Raw genomic sequence first — 17,183 nt, forward strand, 5'->3', positions numbered from 1 at the left:
TTCACGGGGTTTCTTCATAAACGTCTCGCGCCTTGGTATAAGTTCTGATAGAATATTTATGATTCGCTGTCATTCCGCGCTGAGTTTCTCTGAACGCCTGTACGCATGTTTGAGGTTGGACGCAGACAAACAGGAAGCAGTCAGCCGGTGAAAATGGGAACTTTCTGCAGCTTCTCTCAGAGGGAAGGACGCTCTGGTGCTGCCGCCATGAATGTAAAGGGGAAGAGATAAGGAGCCGCAGGCGTCAGCGAAAAGGTAGTAACATGAACAATTCAAACCAGTCTAGCAAAGTTATAGTTTGTTTAGTAAGCTAATTCGTGAGAATTTAGGTTTTTACTTTAAAGTTTGTGTCGTGCACCGGCGAGAAGCATCTCCTCACCTGTGCAGCGTGTGACTCGCGGTCACGTGTCACAAGTGCAACAAAACCGATTTTGCTAAACTGCAAAGTAGAGATGATCTATTTTCGTGCACAAAAGACAGAATACTATTGGATCTATTTTTTTTATATTTAAAAAAATGACAAACAAAATTATAAAGAAAGAAAAAAAGACGTTAATATCTGCTATTACAAACATAGACAAAGAAAAAAAAAAGTGCGTATGCTGGTCAGGTGAGATTTAGTCTAATCATTCACACGAAGCTGCTGAATGAAGTAAGAAAAGAGAAAGGAAAATATATTCATTTTCCCTAGATAAAAATAATTTTCAGGAACTTGTCAACTCTTTACAAGAACTTGAAAAATACCCCACCTGGTAGAGTTTTCTATACTGGCATAGAGGCTGACCAAAAGAAGAACTTGTAAACCAGGACACATCATGTGGCAGTTACTTTGCACTCTTCTGGAAGGCTGGGAATGTGCATTTTTTTCCAGCTAATTGATTCTGCAGGTCAGATGTTATTTATCTCTTTAAAAAAAAAAAGAAAAAAGTCTGTTTCTGTTTGCCAACTTTAACTTAAAAAAAGACAGATACCTCTTTCATTTGCTTCTATTTCTGAATGCTTGCCTGTGTCAGTTTGCCATATTTCCTTCACACTAGTTTCTGTGTTTGCTAGACTGAGATGAATTCCAGTCACACTGGAAGCATCTCAGGTCTGAGAACGCAATGTTCATGTAACTGATGTGACAGTATCTAGGGATGTAGCTCGGTACAACCTCTCACTGGGCAAGAGTTGTGTTGTAGTTTGATGTGAAAGTGTCCCTCCTTTTTTCCTCCCCTTGTCATATGACTGTACTATGTGTCACGATAATCATATTTCATCTTTTGACCAGACATGTGTACGGAGAAGCAGTTTGTTTGTGTGTATGGCTTGTTTTTTTTAAGGAAATATTAGTTTGTGAATCGTGGATTATCTCCAAACTTGATGTTAAGTTGTCATTTTAATACATGAACAAAACAAAACTCCAAGTGAAAAGACAAAGAACTGAAGCCTGGCCTTTTCCAAATGGCAAATTTGCTTGATATTGTGTAGCCTGGATTGTAAGTATAGTCTTCTTTAATTGCATATATAAGCATTATGTGCTAAAGCGTTTTAAGGTGGTAGCGTGTAGCATGTGTAGCAGTCCACTTCGAAGCAATGTTCTTGGTGCTTTTCTGTGCACGCGTCCCCTTCTGCACACATGAGCCCAATTTTCTGAGAACAGACATTTACTTCTCACTGACTTAAGTTGTAAAGAAAGAGGAAAGAACATAGAATGCAACAGCCAGTGATATGGTGTAAAAAAATGAGTCATCCTATTTCACGCCCACATTTCCTACACGTGTTTAATGCTGTTGATATATATGGAAACCTTATGGGGGCCATAAACTACAAATGAGAATATATTCTGTCCTTTTTTTGCAGCAGAATAATCAATATCACAGCGTGTTTATTCATAAATGTAGACATTGTTTTAGGAAAAATGTAATTAACTGTACTTTCCAATCCTCTCAAAGAGAAGGCTGAGGCCTAAAGTCTTGAATATAATTCTGCAGCAGTTCTACGTTGGAGCTTCATAAACAAGCTTCTATATATTATGACAGTTTGATGCCACATCGTGGGCAACCTCAGGAATCAGGCTTGTACAAAATTCAGAGATGAATTGAGAATTTCAGCTAAATTTCACCTAAACCAGGAAACTCTGCTAATACTTGAGTTGAGCTTTCAGACGGATGCAGCTTTAGTAAAACAACTCTTCTATATCAGACAGGTGAGTTGTTTATTTCTAAAGTAATCAACAGGTTTTTCCTTGTGTTCAAGATGACACATCCCCAAGTAGTGTTTTAACTTCTTGCTATCAGATGCTGATATTTTAATACATACAACACACTGTGGTCTCTCTTCATTACCCACCATTGACCATTACCATTACTTAAGCATTACCTGGACATGCCTAGGGAAATTCTTGTGTTTATTCTTTTGTTTCTTTAACTTTGCTCCTATGTGGAAAAGACAAGACAAAGTGTAATAGAGTGAAGGCAGGAGTTAACATAACCCTGATTGTCTAGTGCGGCTGGAAATAATAACATAATTAAGTGAAGTTGACACTTTTTGAATGAGAGTCTGCAGATGTTTTTGAGCTAATCCGAATTTATGACTCCTTACTAGTAATATAAAAAAAGAAATGCTTATGCATAGTCTATGGTTATTACTGATTAACTTCAGCCATGGTGAGTAGAGAAAGAAGGCAGTCACAGATAGAAATGCAAGAACAAGTGCATGCAGCTGTTGTAAGAACAAATGTGGAACAAATTCTAATCACACAACGTAATTATGATGCAATAAAATCCAATAAAACCAGATTCGAATCCTGGGAACATCTTGTAAGTATAATGTATCAAGAAAGCATTTCTATACAGATTATCTGGGATTAATTCTGCAATGGAAAATAAAACTGTCCAGGCCAGCCTTGAGTTTGGCACTTGAGTTTTTTCCAAATCTCAGCAGCAGTTTCTATGTTGATGAAAATAGCTGCTAAGAGACATGAACTGGAGCGACCCTTCTGTCAAGAGTTAAGGCTTTATTTGATAGAAAATGAAGGACATTAAACAGACGCCTTCCTAATTAACATACAAAGTAATATGAAAATTGTTATTTATTTTTTTATTTTTGTCTCTTCCCCTTTTAGGGTCATTAATTTTGACTCTTTTGTTTGTTTGTTTTTTTTAGTTTAGTGGTTGTGAGCCAGCACATCCAAGCCGGATCAGTTCTGTGGCCGGATATTGGACGTCTTCCAGTGATGACGGACTATCTGCCACCTGCTCTCCTGGAAGCCTGTGTGGTGGTTGGAGCATCCAGTGACAAACTCCAGGAAGTCTACCAGGTGTCTGCCTCCAAAATGTTTGTGACCCTCATGAGGGACTGATGTGCTATAAATTATAAGACAGCGGTGCCAGTCTAGTTTTAGTTACTAACATTTACAGTCTCATGGTCTTGCTTTGGATACCAGGAGGCAAACATTTTGTCATGATTTGCAATGTTTGCAAAGTGCATGAGTAACAAGACGGTTCAGACAATTTGACTGCAAAACTTGTTGAATTATGGTCAAGTACCTCTGTGGCACATTTTAAGCTGTCACATTTTCTGACTGTGAAACCCATACCACACACACCCACACAAACACACACATTCTATTGCTCCAGAGTCCAGTCTTTATGCTCCCTAGCAAATTAAAGCCTTTTTTCCAGTTAGCTTCACTGATTAGTGGTTTTCTCATGGTTACACAGCTGTTCAGTCCCAATTCCTTGAGTTTTCCTTGCATTGTTTATGTAGAAATGCTCTTATTTCACTATTAAACATAGACCTGAGTTCTAATGTTGGTTGTCTTTTTATTTGATTTCACCAAACATTTAAGTGATCACCGATCACCATCATTCAGATTTTTTTTTTTTTTTGTGAACATTTTTTTTTTCTCAAAGACAATGGTTCCTCACTGTCCTTCCAGTTTTTAATAATATGTTGGGGAGGGACTATCAGTCGTTTTACAGATGGGTAAAATCAGGTGTGTTTTTGTCCTTAAGTCAGTTTCAGTGCCTCCATGTGAGACATTAGTCAGTAAGGATGTATTTCCTCACAGATGAAATGAGCTATAATCACTCTGGCAGAACTGAGCAAACATGCTTTGTATTAATTTGAGTATGCACACATGTGTTAGAGTTAGGAGGATTAACATCAGTGACAACCTCAAATATTAACCAGTTTTTAAAAGGTCTTAAGACCAAACTGATTTGAAAAAGCAAGGAAGGGAAGAAGAATTAATGCCCCGATGCCTTAGTAAAAAATCAGTGTTAAATGTTTCCTGTCTTCCTTCTTATCAGTGAGATATATGTAGAAAATGTGGAATGTATATTTAAGTTGCACTGAACGTATTGAATCCTATCTAGTATGCTTCTCTATTCCGTTTTCCACTCAGGCCATTAACAGTAATGCAACTCCAGAGCCTCTCCAGTTGGAGCCAGAGGTTCTTCATGTTTTGGCACCTCCATTCTTTAGCAGACCACAGAGTGAGAGTGAAGTGTTGAAGCCACGAGGAAAGCGGCGGCGTTCCTTTCTCAGGAAGAAGAGAGAACAACCATCTTCAGCTGCAGCAACACACAAACAAGGTCTGGTACATGCAGACCAAAATATAACTTTTCTGGGTATTTGAAAGGTCTTGTTTTCTATTTAAAGAGCCTCAGAAATGCTGCATTTCTCAAGGTTTCTGTTTAATCAGTCTTGTCATTTTGCATCATATTATTTTACCATCTCTGTTTTTGCAGGTGTTCCTGAGGGAAGAGAAGGGAATGAAGATGTCAGTGTACCAAAAGACATCGACTTTATGGCTTTGCCTCAGCTCTGCTTCCCTGGTAACTGAAAGGTTGTTTGTGTCTCTGTGATGGACTGGGACCTCTTGTCTGATAGGAGATAATCTCCAGCACCAATTTTATTGTCTGTGCCTTGAAATTTGTAACAGCACCAGTGGGTCAAAGTTGTCTTTACACACATAATCTTTAAACCATATGTCTGATGTACAGGCATGAGGTATAGTTGGATTCTTTTGAATAACCTATGTTCAAAGAATACTTTTACCATTGATTTTGTACTTGTGTTTTATATGTGTAAAAAAAGATTTTATATTTATTTATTTCAATCAGGTGGCCTGCAAGTGACCAGTGAACAGAAAAATGAGCAATTCCACTTCCTGGTTTTTACTGATGTCTTTGGGAACAAGACCCATGGAGTAGTGATGCAGTTTTTCCGCCCATTACTGGTACATGGTTCCACATGCAGTGTGTCACACACAGCACTTATCCTTTATGTAACAATCCCAGCCAACTCTATAGCTGAAAATGCTCATGCTAAATAACAATACTTTTCAGATGCAATGGTCGTGATTTAACCAGTTAGCTTGTATCTTAAGAAAGTTTGGCTTCTACTTAATCTTGAGTGAATGTAACAAAGCCTTAAATGAAACCATGTCACTATTGGATTGTCTGTTTTCACAGGAAGGTGCCATCCATCCATCCGTCTATCCGAATGGAGCTGGGTCCTCTAAGTTTTCTAAACTTTTCTCTGCCTACAGTTTCTGTGTCATATCCAAATATCCTTACTTCTCTGCTCTCAAAGACTGCTTGTCATGGTGAGAAACAAACGAATGAACTAAAGTATTTGACAAATAATTTTGCTTGTTTGTAGGCAGTTTTTTTCATGTTTTAATGTTTTGATGCATTTATCAGCAGGCTAATAATGCAGATGGAATACCTACAACTCCTGTTTTTCTTTTTTGCTAGTCTTTTAATCCAGCTGAGAACGTGTCGGTTGTCAGACATAGAGGACAGAGTGAAGGAATTTGCAACCAAACTGACACTTGTACCAGTTCCTCCCCCTGGACAACTACATTTGGTGTGTGCAGTGTGTGACTGTGAAACTAAGATCAAAAGCCTTTTTATTTAAATTTTTTATTTGATTTAGGATGTAAAACAGAGGAAGCTTGTGCAGCCAACACATCACATTGCTTTCGTTTTCAATAATGCTCTATAAATCTATGTTTTCATTCTCATTTTGTTTGGTCTTTTTGTACTATGTTTTCCAGATGTTTACATTACGTCCTCTGACCATCATATTACCCTCCAGAGAGGACAAAGACCACCCAGCTATAGATTTAGACCTCCACCTGCCTTTCCTTTGCTTCAGGCCACAGCAGCTACTGCAGGTATTACACACACGTTTTGTGATTGTAGTCTGCTCATATTAAGGGCCATGTATCGCCTTTTTTCTGCGCCCATCTCTGCAGGTGCTGTCTTGTCTCCTGCAGGAACAGCGGGTGGTGCTGTTTTCTGCTGACTGGGCCAGACTCACCCTGATAGCAGAGAGCTTGTTGATTTTTCTGCAGGTTAGTTCAAAATTTGTCTGTCAGTCTACTAAGGACTTTATTTGTGATGAATGAATCGCCATATTTTACTACAGTCCATTAACATTTTTCACATATTAGCCTCAACAGCTAGCTGAAAAGCTGTTTGCAGTCAAACCTGTGGAATCAACATTTTAACATTTAGAAAAATTAAAACTGCAGTAATACACACGTTTTCCTGGGGATGCAAGTTGTAGAAAAAGAAGGTTGTGGCAGAATACAGCTAGTTACTCATTTGTCAAAGCAAGTTTTCCTGTACGAAAGTTATATAGGTTCATTAAAGGATTTCCAATCCTGCATATTCCTTCACTGTCCTTCACCTTCATTTTGTCGTTTTATGCCCGCCTGATCTTTTCCTCAAGCCTCTGTCATGGCAGCATCCTTATGTTCCAGTCTTGGCCAGAGGTATGCTGGACTTTCTGATGGCTCCAACAGCCTTCCTTATGGGATGTCACCTCAACCATTTTGCAGAGGTTGCTGCTGTACGTTTCAATTCAAGTTTCAGTTCAAGAATCAGAGGAATATCTGAGCTTTTATCTTTGGAGGTCATTTCATATTTGTAAAGACAAAATAAAAAAAAAAAATTAAAAGTTCATATATGATTAAGTCATTATTGTAATATTTAATTCCTTACTGCTTAATAATTTTACTGTTTTTTCTTTTTACTATTTCACCCAGGAAACTGATGATTTGATCTTAGTTGATATTGACAATGGAAGCATTTGCACATCATTCTCTGAAACTATTGATCTACCCGACATTCCTCCAGCTGCTGCAGACAGCTTTGCACAAAGGTACAGTACCATCATAACCCTAGCAGGTACATGAGCTGTAAGTTTTTTTTTTTTTTTTTTTTTTTTTTTTGTCAAACTTGACAAAAGATGTTGCTCTGAACCTTGTCAATATGTTTTGCAGGTGTCAGTCACTGCAGATACATTTTGATTTGGATCAGTGCCGCAGTGCGAGCTGCACTGACATCAATGAGCAGCGTGCACAGAGAAGAGCATGGCAACACAGCCTCAATCATGATATCCAGACGATTGCACTGAAACTTATTGTCAGCATTTTCAGGTTCTGTGGGTGCTGAGAACAAGTGTGCTTGTTTTCCTGAATAGAGATTGTTATATTTTGGTAAGATTAATTGTGCTTGTGCATTTAACAGGGATGTTGGCAGACATCTGAACTATGAACATCGAGTTTTTCACAGTGAAGAGTTTTTAAAAAGCAGAGAGCCAGCTGAGCAACTTTTTTACAAAAAGGTAAACTCTACCCTCAATGGTTAGCTAGACATCTGTTTATAAATGAAAGATGTTGGGTGGGAGCTCATCTATAATTGTAACATGGCTTTGTTGCAGGTGTTGGAGACTCACATCTTCCACTCCTTTCTCAGGGATCGCCTCAACAAGAAAATGGATAACTTTGCCCGAATGGAACTTAGTACTCGTTCCGAGATGTAAGTATTACTGATATTACTGATTCGCTGAATTAATACAGTCATCAGATGATCTAGATATTGACTATATAGTGCTACAAACAACTTATTATTCAAACACACCACAACCTATAGCCTAAGGGCCCACCACAGCTTCAACACAAGTACCTAGTACAGAAAGTTGTTGAAATAATTTAGAAAACATAGCGACGTGTGCAGTCAAAACATGAACACGTTAACATTCACAGACAAAACAAGCTTATGAAAAATTTAATTCTGCAGCACTTAGTTCCATTCATGTGTTGTGTAGAATGAAGGCTATGCTTGAGATACCACGCAGACCCACCATGCAGGAGATTCAAGCCCGGAGACAAAGCTCCATCACTGAAAACAGGCTGAGTAAAAGACTGGGGATGAGTCTCCCTAACTTGGAAGATGATCAAACTATCAGTTTCCAAAGAAATCCACTTTTCTCCAGGATTGTGATGCCTGACTCAGGTAAAACTAGAGAGAAATGTAAAATGACTAACGTAATACATGACTAACTTACAGCAACGCCTGATGTGCATAATAATGACCAAAATTATATACTTAAAATGTCCAGTTTTACCTACCTATTTACCTATTTTTGCTTTAAAGTGTCTAGTGTGGCCTTATGCTGTTATTGCTGCTAAACGTTTGAGTAACTAGAGGACAGCTTTAACTTAGGATGTTAGTGAGTTTTCTCACATGAAATTCTCTCTTCAGATATTTTTTGCAATTTTTTTTTTTTTTTTTTGTGGAGAACAAACGCTTTCTCTTTGCAACTAGACCATATTGAACTCATGAACATCAACATTAGTCAGTGTAAGAGACATCTTTACTAACCTAGAGGTTACCATCAGCTTGCATATTAACACCTCTTTTCTAAAGTCTCTTTTTATATATTGTGGAGACCACATTGGATTCCTGACTCTTTAACTAAACCCAGTCATGCCCAGGTTTTGTTCTACTTATTGGATGCACCTAAATCTAATTTAATTTTTATTTTCACTGCTGATATCAAAGGTTCACATATTTCTGCCACTCAGAGCTTATGATTATTCATCATTTTGTCAGACTGTACCTGATTTATTCTAATAGTGTTGGCTCATTTGTTTTACTATACTCACAGTTCTTCAAATTATAATAAGGACACATTGACATAGACAAACTGGCTTGGAAAAATAAATGTCATGCTCTGTTTCTTTTATATATAGATATATTCTGCTCATATGTTCTCATATCTTTTATTCTGCATTATTATTTTTTTCTCTGTCCAGCGTTGAGAATGCCTCTGAAACCCGTAAAGGTGTTTAAACTGCCAGACTTCCCAGTCTCTTTGTCTTTCCACTCGGTCCAAAGTTATTACAGTGAGCTCATTCAGCAGCTTGGCAAAACTATTTTGGCTGTCCAAAATGAGAGCTCCACTCTGCTGGCCAGGTATTGTGATTATTTTCTTTTAAGAACATTTTTTTTTTATTATTATACCTTAAGCTTTTCTCCCACCTTTTCCAGAATGGACTTGGTCAGAACTTTATTATTTTGAGGTGCATATTCTAATGCAAAACCCATCTCAGTCTGGTAAACCTGTTTTTTTTTTTTCTCTCTGTAGATTTTACTACTTGCGTGGTTTTATCAACACGCTGTGTTCAAGGCGGCTGGACGCTTTGAGTGATTTCCAGAATCTCTACAAGACCGACACCGCCATCTTCCCTACACACTTGGTCACGTGGCTTGTGGACACTCTCCATCGAGACGAGAGGCAGCAAGTCCAAAGACGACCTGAACTCAGAAGACTCATCTTCAAGGTCCGTCAGCTCAAATATTGATTACTCCTGTGGTTGGACCGCTGTGTTTGATGCTGCGGAAGTTCAACATTTGTTGGTGAATAAATGGTACAGTCATGGAGGTATACATTTCTTTATCCATTAGGTAAAGACCGATAATGAGAAGACGCTGGTCCAGACTGATGATCATATCAAGAAGTTCGAACTTCCCAGAAATCGTCTGCATCAGGATGAGTTTGTGCGTTGCGTTCAGGAGTGCGGAATTGTTAAAGATGTGGCGACCATACATCGTTTATTTGATGCTCTCACTGATGGTAAGAGGGGACAGAAAGGCTGATATATGCAGAACAAAGATCCCCTCTGTATTATTATTTTTTTATTTTTATAAACTGTGTACACCATATATTATCAACCTTGAATCAATACTGTTCTCTGTCTGTAAATTGTTGTGCATCCAGCAAAGTAGTCAAAGAGAAAGTGCTAAAGATACCGATTCAGGATCTGCATCAAAATCCACAAGAAGTCTTTTGTACATGTTGGTGCCTTTTTCCCAAGCTCCTTTTATTAGATTGGATTCACTCTCCAGCACCATTACATGATAGAATTTGAAATCAATTGCAACAGCAGGCTGAGTGGAAGCTGTCAGATGACATCTTGCTTTGTGTAAGAGAAGAGCTCTGTCTGTATTACACATCCTGAGGAATCCACATCAAAGTTTACTAGAAACTCCACTTTAAAAAGAGTAAATATTAAACCTGCCACCACTCCAAATGCAGCTGATTTTGTCTACCAGCAGAGTGTGAAAATGAGACTATTAGACTGGTAAAAGAAAAGTAGTAGTATTTTAGTGGTGTTTAAATCAGTCATCTACTTCATCAGAAATAGAGCACTACAGTCATTTTCACAGTGAAATTAAGTATTATAAATTAGCAGTTAGTAAGTTTAATTGGTTTGTCAAAGAAAAATGACCTTGCTTTGAAATGGCATTATAAATCAAGAAGAACCAGAAGAAAAACAAGTGTGTGTAATGTGTTTGAAGGTCATAGAACAAGACTTTTAGTTTTAAGTCCATTCTTTGATCCATTTTTAGAAGAAAGTTCTTTTTTCCACCAGTCCTTGTTCTGGCTTTTATCTGGTGTGAAAGCAATCGTGCACAGCTAGATGGAAGAAAAAACTGTGACAGTGTTCAACACGCTGGAAGTAACAGGCCATTTAAATTGCTTAATGGATTCATACATGAAGTCCACAGTATTCTGAGACTAAATGTGGAACTAAACAAGCTCTTGGGAACTGGGTCTTGGACTATTTTTCTGCTGATATTTTTTGTATGGTTTATGTTTCTGTGCCAGCAACTGCCAGTGGTGTTCAGTCTGTCCTTACATGTCCATATGTCCCATTGCTGGCTGTAACTGCAGTATCCCAGCCTATCCTACTTTAAGACATTCCTTTTAAATTTGATACAAATGTCACAGTGATGCCTAAAGAAAAAACTAAACTTGCTTCTGCAAGTTTCCCTATATTAAAATGTTAAAAATAAAAATAAAAAAATAAAAAAAAAGTCATGAATAATTAATTCTTAAGGCTGAAGGTCAACTTCAGTGTCACACCACAGGAAGCAAAGTTGGATTTTATTGATATTATTGCCATAACTGCTTCTAAATCAGAAGAACTGATTAATGTAATCTGTAAATGAACTGGTTTGGGGGACATTCAAAGTTAAGTCGGGTACATTTTATTGTGTTTTTTTATTTATTCATGTGCTTGCTTGTTTTCGCTATGAGCACACATGAACTCCTCCCCTGTGTCTCAGACCAGTTAAAGCAGGTGGACCCTGAACTCTTCAGAGTTTTCTACACCTTCTGGAAAGAAGCAGAGGCCGAAGCACAAGATGTCCACCTTCCCTCTGAAGTAATCAACCACCTTGACAATAGCGAATGTGTGTACAAGTTGTCATCCTGTGTCAAGACCTCCCATGGTGTGGGTAAAATTGCCATGACGCAGAAACGTCTGTTTTTGCTCACTGAGGGACGACCGGGCTTCCTGGAAATCACCAAGTTCAGAGACATACAGGTTCAGTGTCACCTTTTATTGAATTGTTTGTACTTTCTGGACTCCTGTTTGATTAAATCCCTCCTACCCACCTATCTGCAGGATGTCAAGATTGCCTCTGCTCCTTTTCTACTTGTTCGCATTCCCTCGCTTCGCATCCAGACGTCCAGCCGACCTGACGTGTTTGAAGCCAACCTGAAGATGGAGACTGAACTCTGGAACCTTGTGGTCAAGGAGATGTGGGCTGGACGTAAGATGGCAGACCAACACAAGGTACAAGTCAACCAAGAAACTCGGCACCTTTGGAACAGCATGGCTTCAGGAGATGCAGTACTATTTGGCTCAAATTTTTATCTCAGAACTGGTTGAAAAAGCGTGGAGCATAAAGCGTGTAGTATGAGTAAAATGAGCAATGCTGCGCTGTTGTATAACTGGCACACCCAGCAAGCATTTGCTTTATTTCTGTTAAGAGATTTGGCAGGAAACTTAAGAAGAAACTCATTTCTTCTGATTTTTACTCTGTCTTGAAAGTTTGGACTAGTTTTGTAGGGGTTTTGCGCTTTTAAAAGTGGATATAATCGTTTTTTATTACTTAAACTGGTTTGTCTGCTGTTAGATGCTGATGTGACCACCAAATGTTACAGCTCTTAAAATGAGGTCTAACTGTCAAAAGCCTGATATTATGTATTATATGTATAATGTTTTTTGTTTTTAATCTACTTTTGTCTCTTCAGGACCCTCAGTACATGACTCAGGCCCTGACTAATGTCTTGTTAATGGATGCTGTCGTGGGTTGCCTGCAGACTCAGAGATCCATCTCTGCAGCATCAAAGCTGGTTTACTTTGACAAAATCAAGCATGAAGGTCTGGACTGATGCCTTTCTTCTGCTATTAAAAGGCATTGCTTTGCTAATTTAAAAACTACATTTCTAATATTTTGCAAATTCACACATGTTGGTCTTCAGAATAGCAGCAAAATGCAGGAAATGCTCAAAACGACCTCTGTAAACCCAAAGGTGTGTCAAACGTTTGCAGTCATGCCCCTGTACAGCTTGGTTTTTAAATGAATATGTTGTGCCTCTAATCAGTTCCTATGATGGTCCCTAAAACTACCTCCGAGACTCTAAAGCACAAGATCAACCCGTCTCTGCACCTGGCAGAACCTCAGACAGTACACGTACTGCTGTATACTCCAGGTATCTGATGGAACAGTTTTATTTCTCTATGTATTTATTATTTAGTCCGAAACATTCAAACATGTGAAGATTTTTTTTATCACATTGTCTTTTGAACCACATGTTTAATGCAGAGTTTCTTACACGAATTTCTTTGATTTCTTCTTTACAGTTCAGAGCCAAAGACTGAGATGCATTTAATGCTAATCAGTTTTGACAAACCATCTTATTATACAATGAGAGTAATTGCCATGTGCCCCATCCGTTCTACAAGTTTTATTATCTCTGTTTAATGGTATAGTGGTATTTCTGCTGTACTTTGTGAAAGTCACACGGTGCCCACTTACATTAGTTTTTCTAATAACATGTTACAATGGCAGTTTAGACCGTGTTATGCTCTGGTTTGATCTGATTTACATGTTTCAACCTGTCCAGCGAGAAGGGGAAGATCTTCACCACCTCCTCTCTAGCTGTGTTCTCTTCTCTCTCAAACTTCATCTGTTTCTCTCTCATTTCAGGTCAGCTGACCTCCAACGACTCACAGGGTGAGATGAACCCAAAGCTGTGGGTGGCTCTCAGCGGGGGGAAAGTGGTTGTATTTGATGCAGCTAGCTGGTCAATTCTGCTCGACTGCATTCAGGTTGGAGAGTCTCAAGTGGTGAGAGACATGTTGTACTATGTTACCAAGATAAGTTACCAAGGGGATATCCACTATTTTAACTCATCAGAATCGGATTATAGATCTTGAGGAGTACCTACATACAGTATGTAGGAAATGTTGCATGTACTTTGCTGCATTTAATATACCATGGAAATAGGATCTTAGACTCGAAATTGATCATTGGTGATCTTTGTGCATTCACAGCACAAAGCAAGAGGATAAAAACGTGGCTGCCTCCAGGTTTGCAGTGTTGCTGACAGCAAGTGCATGTCATTGACTTGGTTTGCCATGTCTCTTGTTTGCATTTAACTGATTTTATTATTGCTGGTAAATCTGTGTTTCCACTGGCTGAGTGCCGCATTACTCTTGGTCATGTGACATTGTAATTCAGCTACTATGTTTTGTTAAAAAGTGCATTTTGTGGAATAATAAAAGATTAAATTAATTGTAACACTTTCTCAGCCACAGTTGGTGACTGATTGTGCTGTGTACTTAGAGATGTGTGATGTGTAAAAACATGACTGATACTCTCAGGATGATGTGTTTTTTTGACTCCGCTCACATTTAATTTTCTGAGGGTGGTGAAACTAAGCTGTCACATAATCTTCTGTGCAGACCTGCATGATGGGGCTGGTCCAGGAACAGGTGTGGATTGGTTCTCAGGACTCTGTCATTTACATCATTGATACTCACAGCATGTCCTGCAACAAACAGCTGACCGAGCACAGACATGAAGTGACTGGGCTCATAGTGGACACTAGGGATCAATACAGCAGGTCCAGAACTGATTATCTGCAGTTAACAATTGAACAGTAACAGCAGCCTCACGAAGGTGAGCTTGAATGTGTATATGTACCTCATGCAGTACTGTTTAATCAGGCTCCTCTGTGTTTCCCAGTCAGCACACATACTCCTGCAGCTGTGATGGGACGATCCTACAATGGGACTCATCCAGTCTTAAAGTAAAGAGACAGTTACACCTCACTTGTGAGCGTCTCTCGTCCATACAGCTCCATGATGGCACCCTGTGGTGCTGTGAGTACACTGTCAGTTTGTGTAACCTAACATGAAACTATATCTAGCTCATCTAATTAATTGGCATCTTTTTGAGATCCTTTGAATGTTTTCCAGCTCCTTTTCTTTCTCTTTAAGTTTAGATTTGCAGTAATTTTCATGATCTTATGTTTGAGGATATACAATTTAAAGCCAACAGTGTCGACATACCTTTCAAATGCACTTGGCCAGCCAGAGGTTGGCCCTTTTGATGTTTTGTATCAGCGATGTTTGTCTGTACAGGTTGCGGCGACAGTATTGTAGAACTGAAAAAGAGTGGTGTACCACAAAGGAGAATAACACTTCTCGATGACATACGGAGCATGCCCTGTAGCTTCAGCTGCTTCATCGTCATCCCAGAGGTGACTTTTCAGCAATTCTCAGCAAAGATGTCAGACAGCCATTCAATAGTTTTAAGAAAATCTTTCAATTTTGTATGTTAACTGTCACATGGCAGCAGCAAAAAACCCACTGAAACTCAGATTTTTGAGGATTTACTGATATTTCTACAACACTCAAGAAAAAAAAAAAAGAAAAAGAAAAATCAACCCCACACATTATGGTTTTTGGCTGCCATTAAGATTTATCCTGGTGTTTTTATGTTTTAAAAGTACACCTGCAGACCTAATAATTGCGGCTATGTGTTACAGCGAGGGCAGTTGTGGACGGGCTGTTCAGACTCGGTGGAGTTGTGTCTCTGGCACATTAACAACCACAAACATCCTTTCAAAAAAATTTCCCTGCCAGGAAGTTCAGGAATCACATGCATGATTCGAGTCAAAAACCAGGTAAGATATGAAAACTTTCAGGCTATAGATGTATTTTTATTGTTCTAATTATTTTTATAATTAATATTTTCTATATTCTCTGGAGCTGCACCACACTTACTTGACAGAAAGATCCATGCTTAATGCTTTTTTTTTTTTTTTTTTTTTTTTTGTTAAACCAGTTCAGAAATATCCAGTACTTCCATTGTCTGCTTTGAATTGTTTGTAATTCAACTCATCCATCTTTTCATCTTTCATTTCCGTTGTCTACGATTTGCTGTCTCAGATCTGGGCGGGCTGCCGTGGACGGAGCGGCGTCAGAGGGCAGTGTGACGGTCCGCTGAGAGGCCAGGTGTTGGTGGTGGATCTGGAGAACCTCGTGGTGGCAAAGGAGCTGCAAGCCCATTCTGACAGCATCCAGACGCTCTGCTCTGCTGAGGATCGCTACGTCTTGAGTGGCTCTGCACAGCATGATGGCAAAATTGCCATCTGGAAAGTGGAGTAAAGAACAGATAGAATAGTAGATGTATTCTAAAAAGGTCAGTAAAGTGCAGAAGGAGAAGATAATGGAGAGACAAGAATAAATAAGCACACATGGAAGACATAAATGTTTTTCCCATAGTGACAAGAAAATCATCATATCTGGAGACAGCAAGGCTGACAAAAAGGAAAACAAAAAGATTTGAAATGAAAAGGATGGTCTATTTGTTGCAGGATTGTAGTGTTGGTTTACAGTGACAAGCTAGAATAAAAATGATTGTTAAAAATTAACATTTCCAATATTTATAAAAGCGAATCACCATTTATACACAAGTAAAAAATTATTTTTGTGCTGTTTATATTTCTGAATGCATTAATAACAGTAAAGTATTAAAATACCATAAACTGCCAATCATTTTGTCATCAGCATTGATAATTTTCTGATTACCTGATTTTACATGTACATGGTGAGAGCGCTTTGTAAAACATGCTTTCTTTTTGTCTCTGCTGTAAAGATGCACTCCTCCCATTTCTCTTTGTCCATCTTCCCTTATAGAAAGTAATGAGTTCTGCCATTGTTGGTCAGTCAAATTCATCGGGGTCTCTGTTTGAAATAATATCAACTGCCAGCCGTTGATGAGGAACTAATTCAAATTTTCCACTTTCCATCTCTCATGTACCAGTTTCACCACTTCAGGGCCTCAGAAGCTGTAGTCTCATGTGCAGCGTTCCCAAAAGTTTCCAGCTCGAACTTAATAATAGTCTGGCAAACATCAAATGCAAAGTATTTAACAACTCTTCAATAAAACACACACAACTACTTTATAGGTTGAGGTTATGGGTCACATCTAAAGATATGAAACTATGAGCTACTGTATGTGATATAGTGAATGGAGTCTTAAATTTGAAATGGCTAAAGTCACAATCCCCAAACTCATTTTTTTTTTTTTTTTAAAAATGGGAGGAATTGATTTTCTTTCACATTGTGACTTCAGTTAAACTCTGTGTTTCATGAGCAAGTGTTAGTATACTGGAAATTAAGATGCAAACACAATTTTACACCACACATATGGAACAACAGATGCATCCTGCTCACCTGCAAATCAGTGTTTGAAAAAGAGCGGTTTTCAAAAGGCATCTGGTCAGTCAATCGTTTGATGGACCAGGAGGGAATTTCTTAGATCATGAAAGGTTTTGTATTAAGTATCATTTAGATTGTCTCAAAAAATATTTAAAAAAATTTTGAAGTCAATTCCAAGCTATTCTGAACTCTTGTTAAAGAAAATGTTCTGTATTCAAACACAACTCCAGTACTGAGCTCATTACAGATAGAAGGAATAAAGTTTTGTGATGATAAATGTAAAATTCTGAGGATTTTCCTCTTTAAAGAA

The 17,183-nt window shown here is 38.4% G+C and overlaps 1 protein-coding gene across 4 annotated transcripts; it reads left to right on the top strand.

Moving 5' to 3' along the window:
* The first annotated feature begins 155 nt into the window (after window positions 1-155).
* On the top strand, window positions 156-15,985 carry LOC121642026 (DENN domain-containing protein 3-like). 4 transcript variants are annotated; one of them, XM_041988488.1, is made up of 28 exons: window positions 156-255; window positions 3,148-3,301; window positions 4,391-4,580; window positions 4,737-4,823; window positions 5,112-5,227; window positions 5,463-5,596; window positions 5,748-5,859; window positions 6,050-6,169; window positions 6,251-6,349; window positions 6,730-6,849; window positions 7,046-7,161; window positions 7,283-7,438; window positions 7,530-7,626; window positions 7,723-7,820; window positions 8,110-8,297; window positions 9,101-9,260; window positions 9,433-9,628; window positions 9,753-9,921; window positions 11,418-11,677; window positions 11,759-11,929; window positions 12,391-12,520; window positions 12,745-12,852; window positions 13,350-13,489; window positions 14,108-14,268; window positions 14,391-14,527; window positions 14,789-14,907; window positions 15,196-15,333; window positions 15,599-15,985. In XM_041988488.1, the coding sequence occupies exons 2-28, from the start codon at window positions 3,218-3,220 to the stop codon at window positions 15,815-15,817; spliced, it is 3,825 nt and encodes a 1,274-aa protein (XP_041844422.1). In that variant the 5' UTR covers window positions 156-255; window positions 3,148-3,217; the 3' UTR covers window positions 15,818-15,985. The 4 variants fall into 4 exon arrangements, with proteins under 4 accessions (XP_041844422.1, XP_041844424.1, XP_041844425.1 ...); XM_041988490.1 differs by having other exon boundaries at window positions 177-255; window positions 3,153-3,301; XM_041988491.1 differs by lacking the exon at window positions 156-255 and adding an exon at window positions 842-887 and having other exon boundaries at window positions 6,730-6,840.
* Window positions 15,986-17,183: the final 1,198 nt, after the last annotated feature.

This window comes from Melanotaenia boesemani, chromosome 6 (assembly GCF_017639745.1).
Source record: "Melanotaenia boesemani isolate fMelBoe1 chromosome 6, fMelBoe1.pri, whole genome shotgun sequence".
Taxonomy (NCBI): Eukaryota; Metazoa; Chordata; class Actinopteri; order Atheriniformes; family Melanotaeniidae; genus Melanotaenia; species Melanotaenia boesemani.

Excerpts from the sequence above, each read along its gene's own strand:
- LOC121642026 (XM_041988488.1), top strand. The coding sequence starts at position 3,218 with ATGACGGACTATCTGCCACCTGCTCTCCTGGAAGCCTGTGTGGTGGTT. Across the intron at positions 9,261-9,432 it reads AGCTCCACTCTGCTGGCCAG|ATTTTACTACTTGCGTGGTT; the intron begins GTATTGTGATTA and ends TTCTCTCTGTAG. Across the intron at positions 14,528-14,788 it reads TGATGGCACCCTGTGGTGCT|GTTGCGGCGACAGTATTGTA; the intron begins GTGAGTACACTG and ends TTGTCTGTACAG.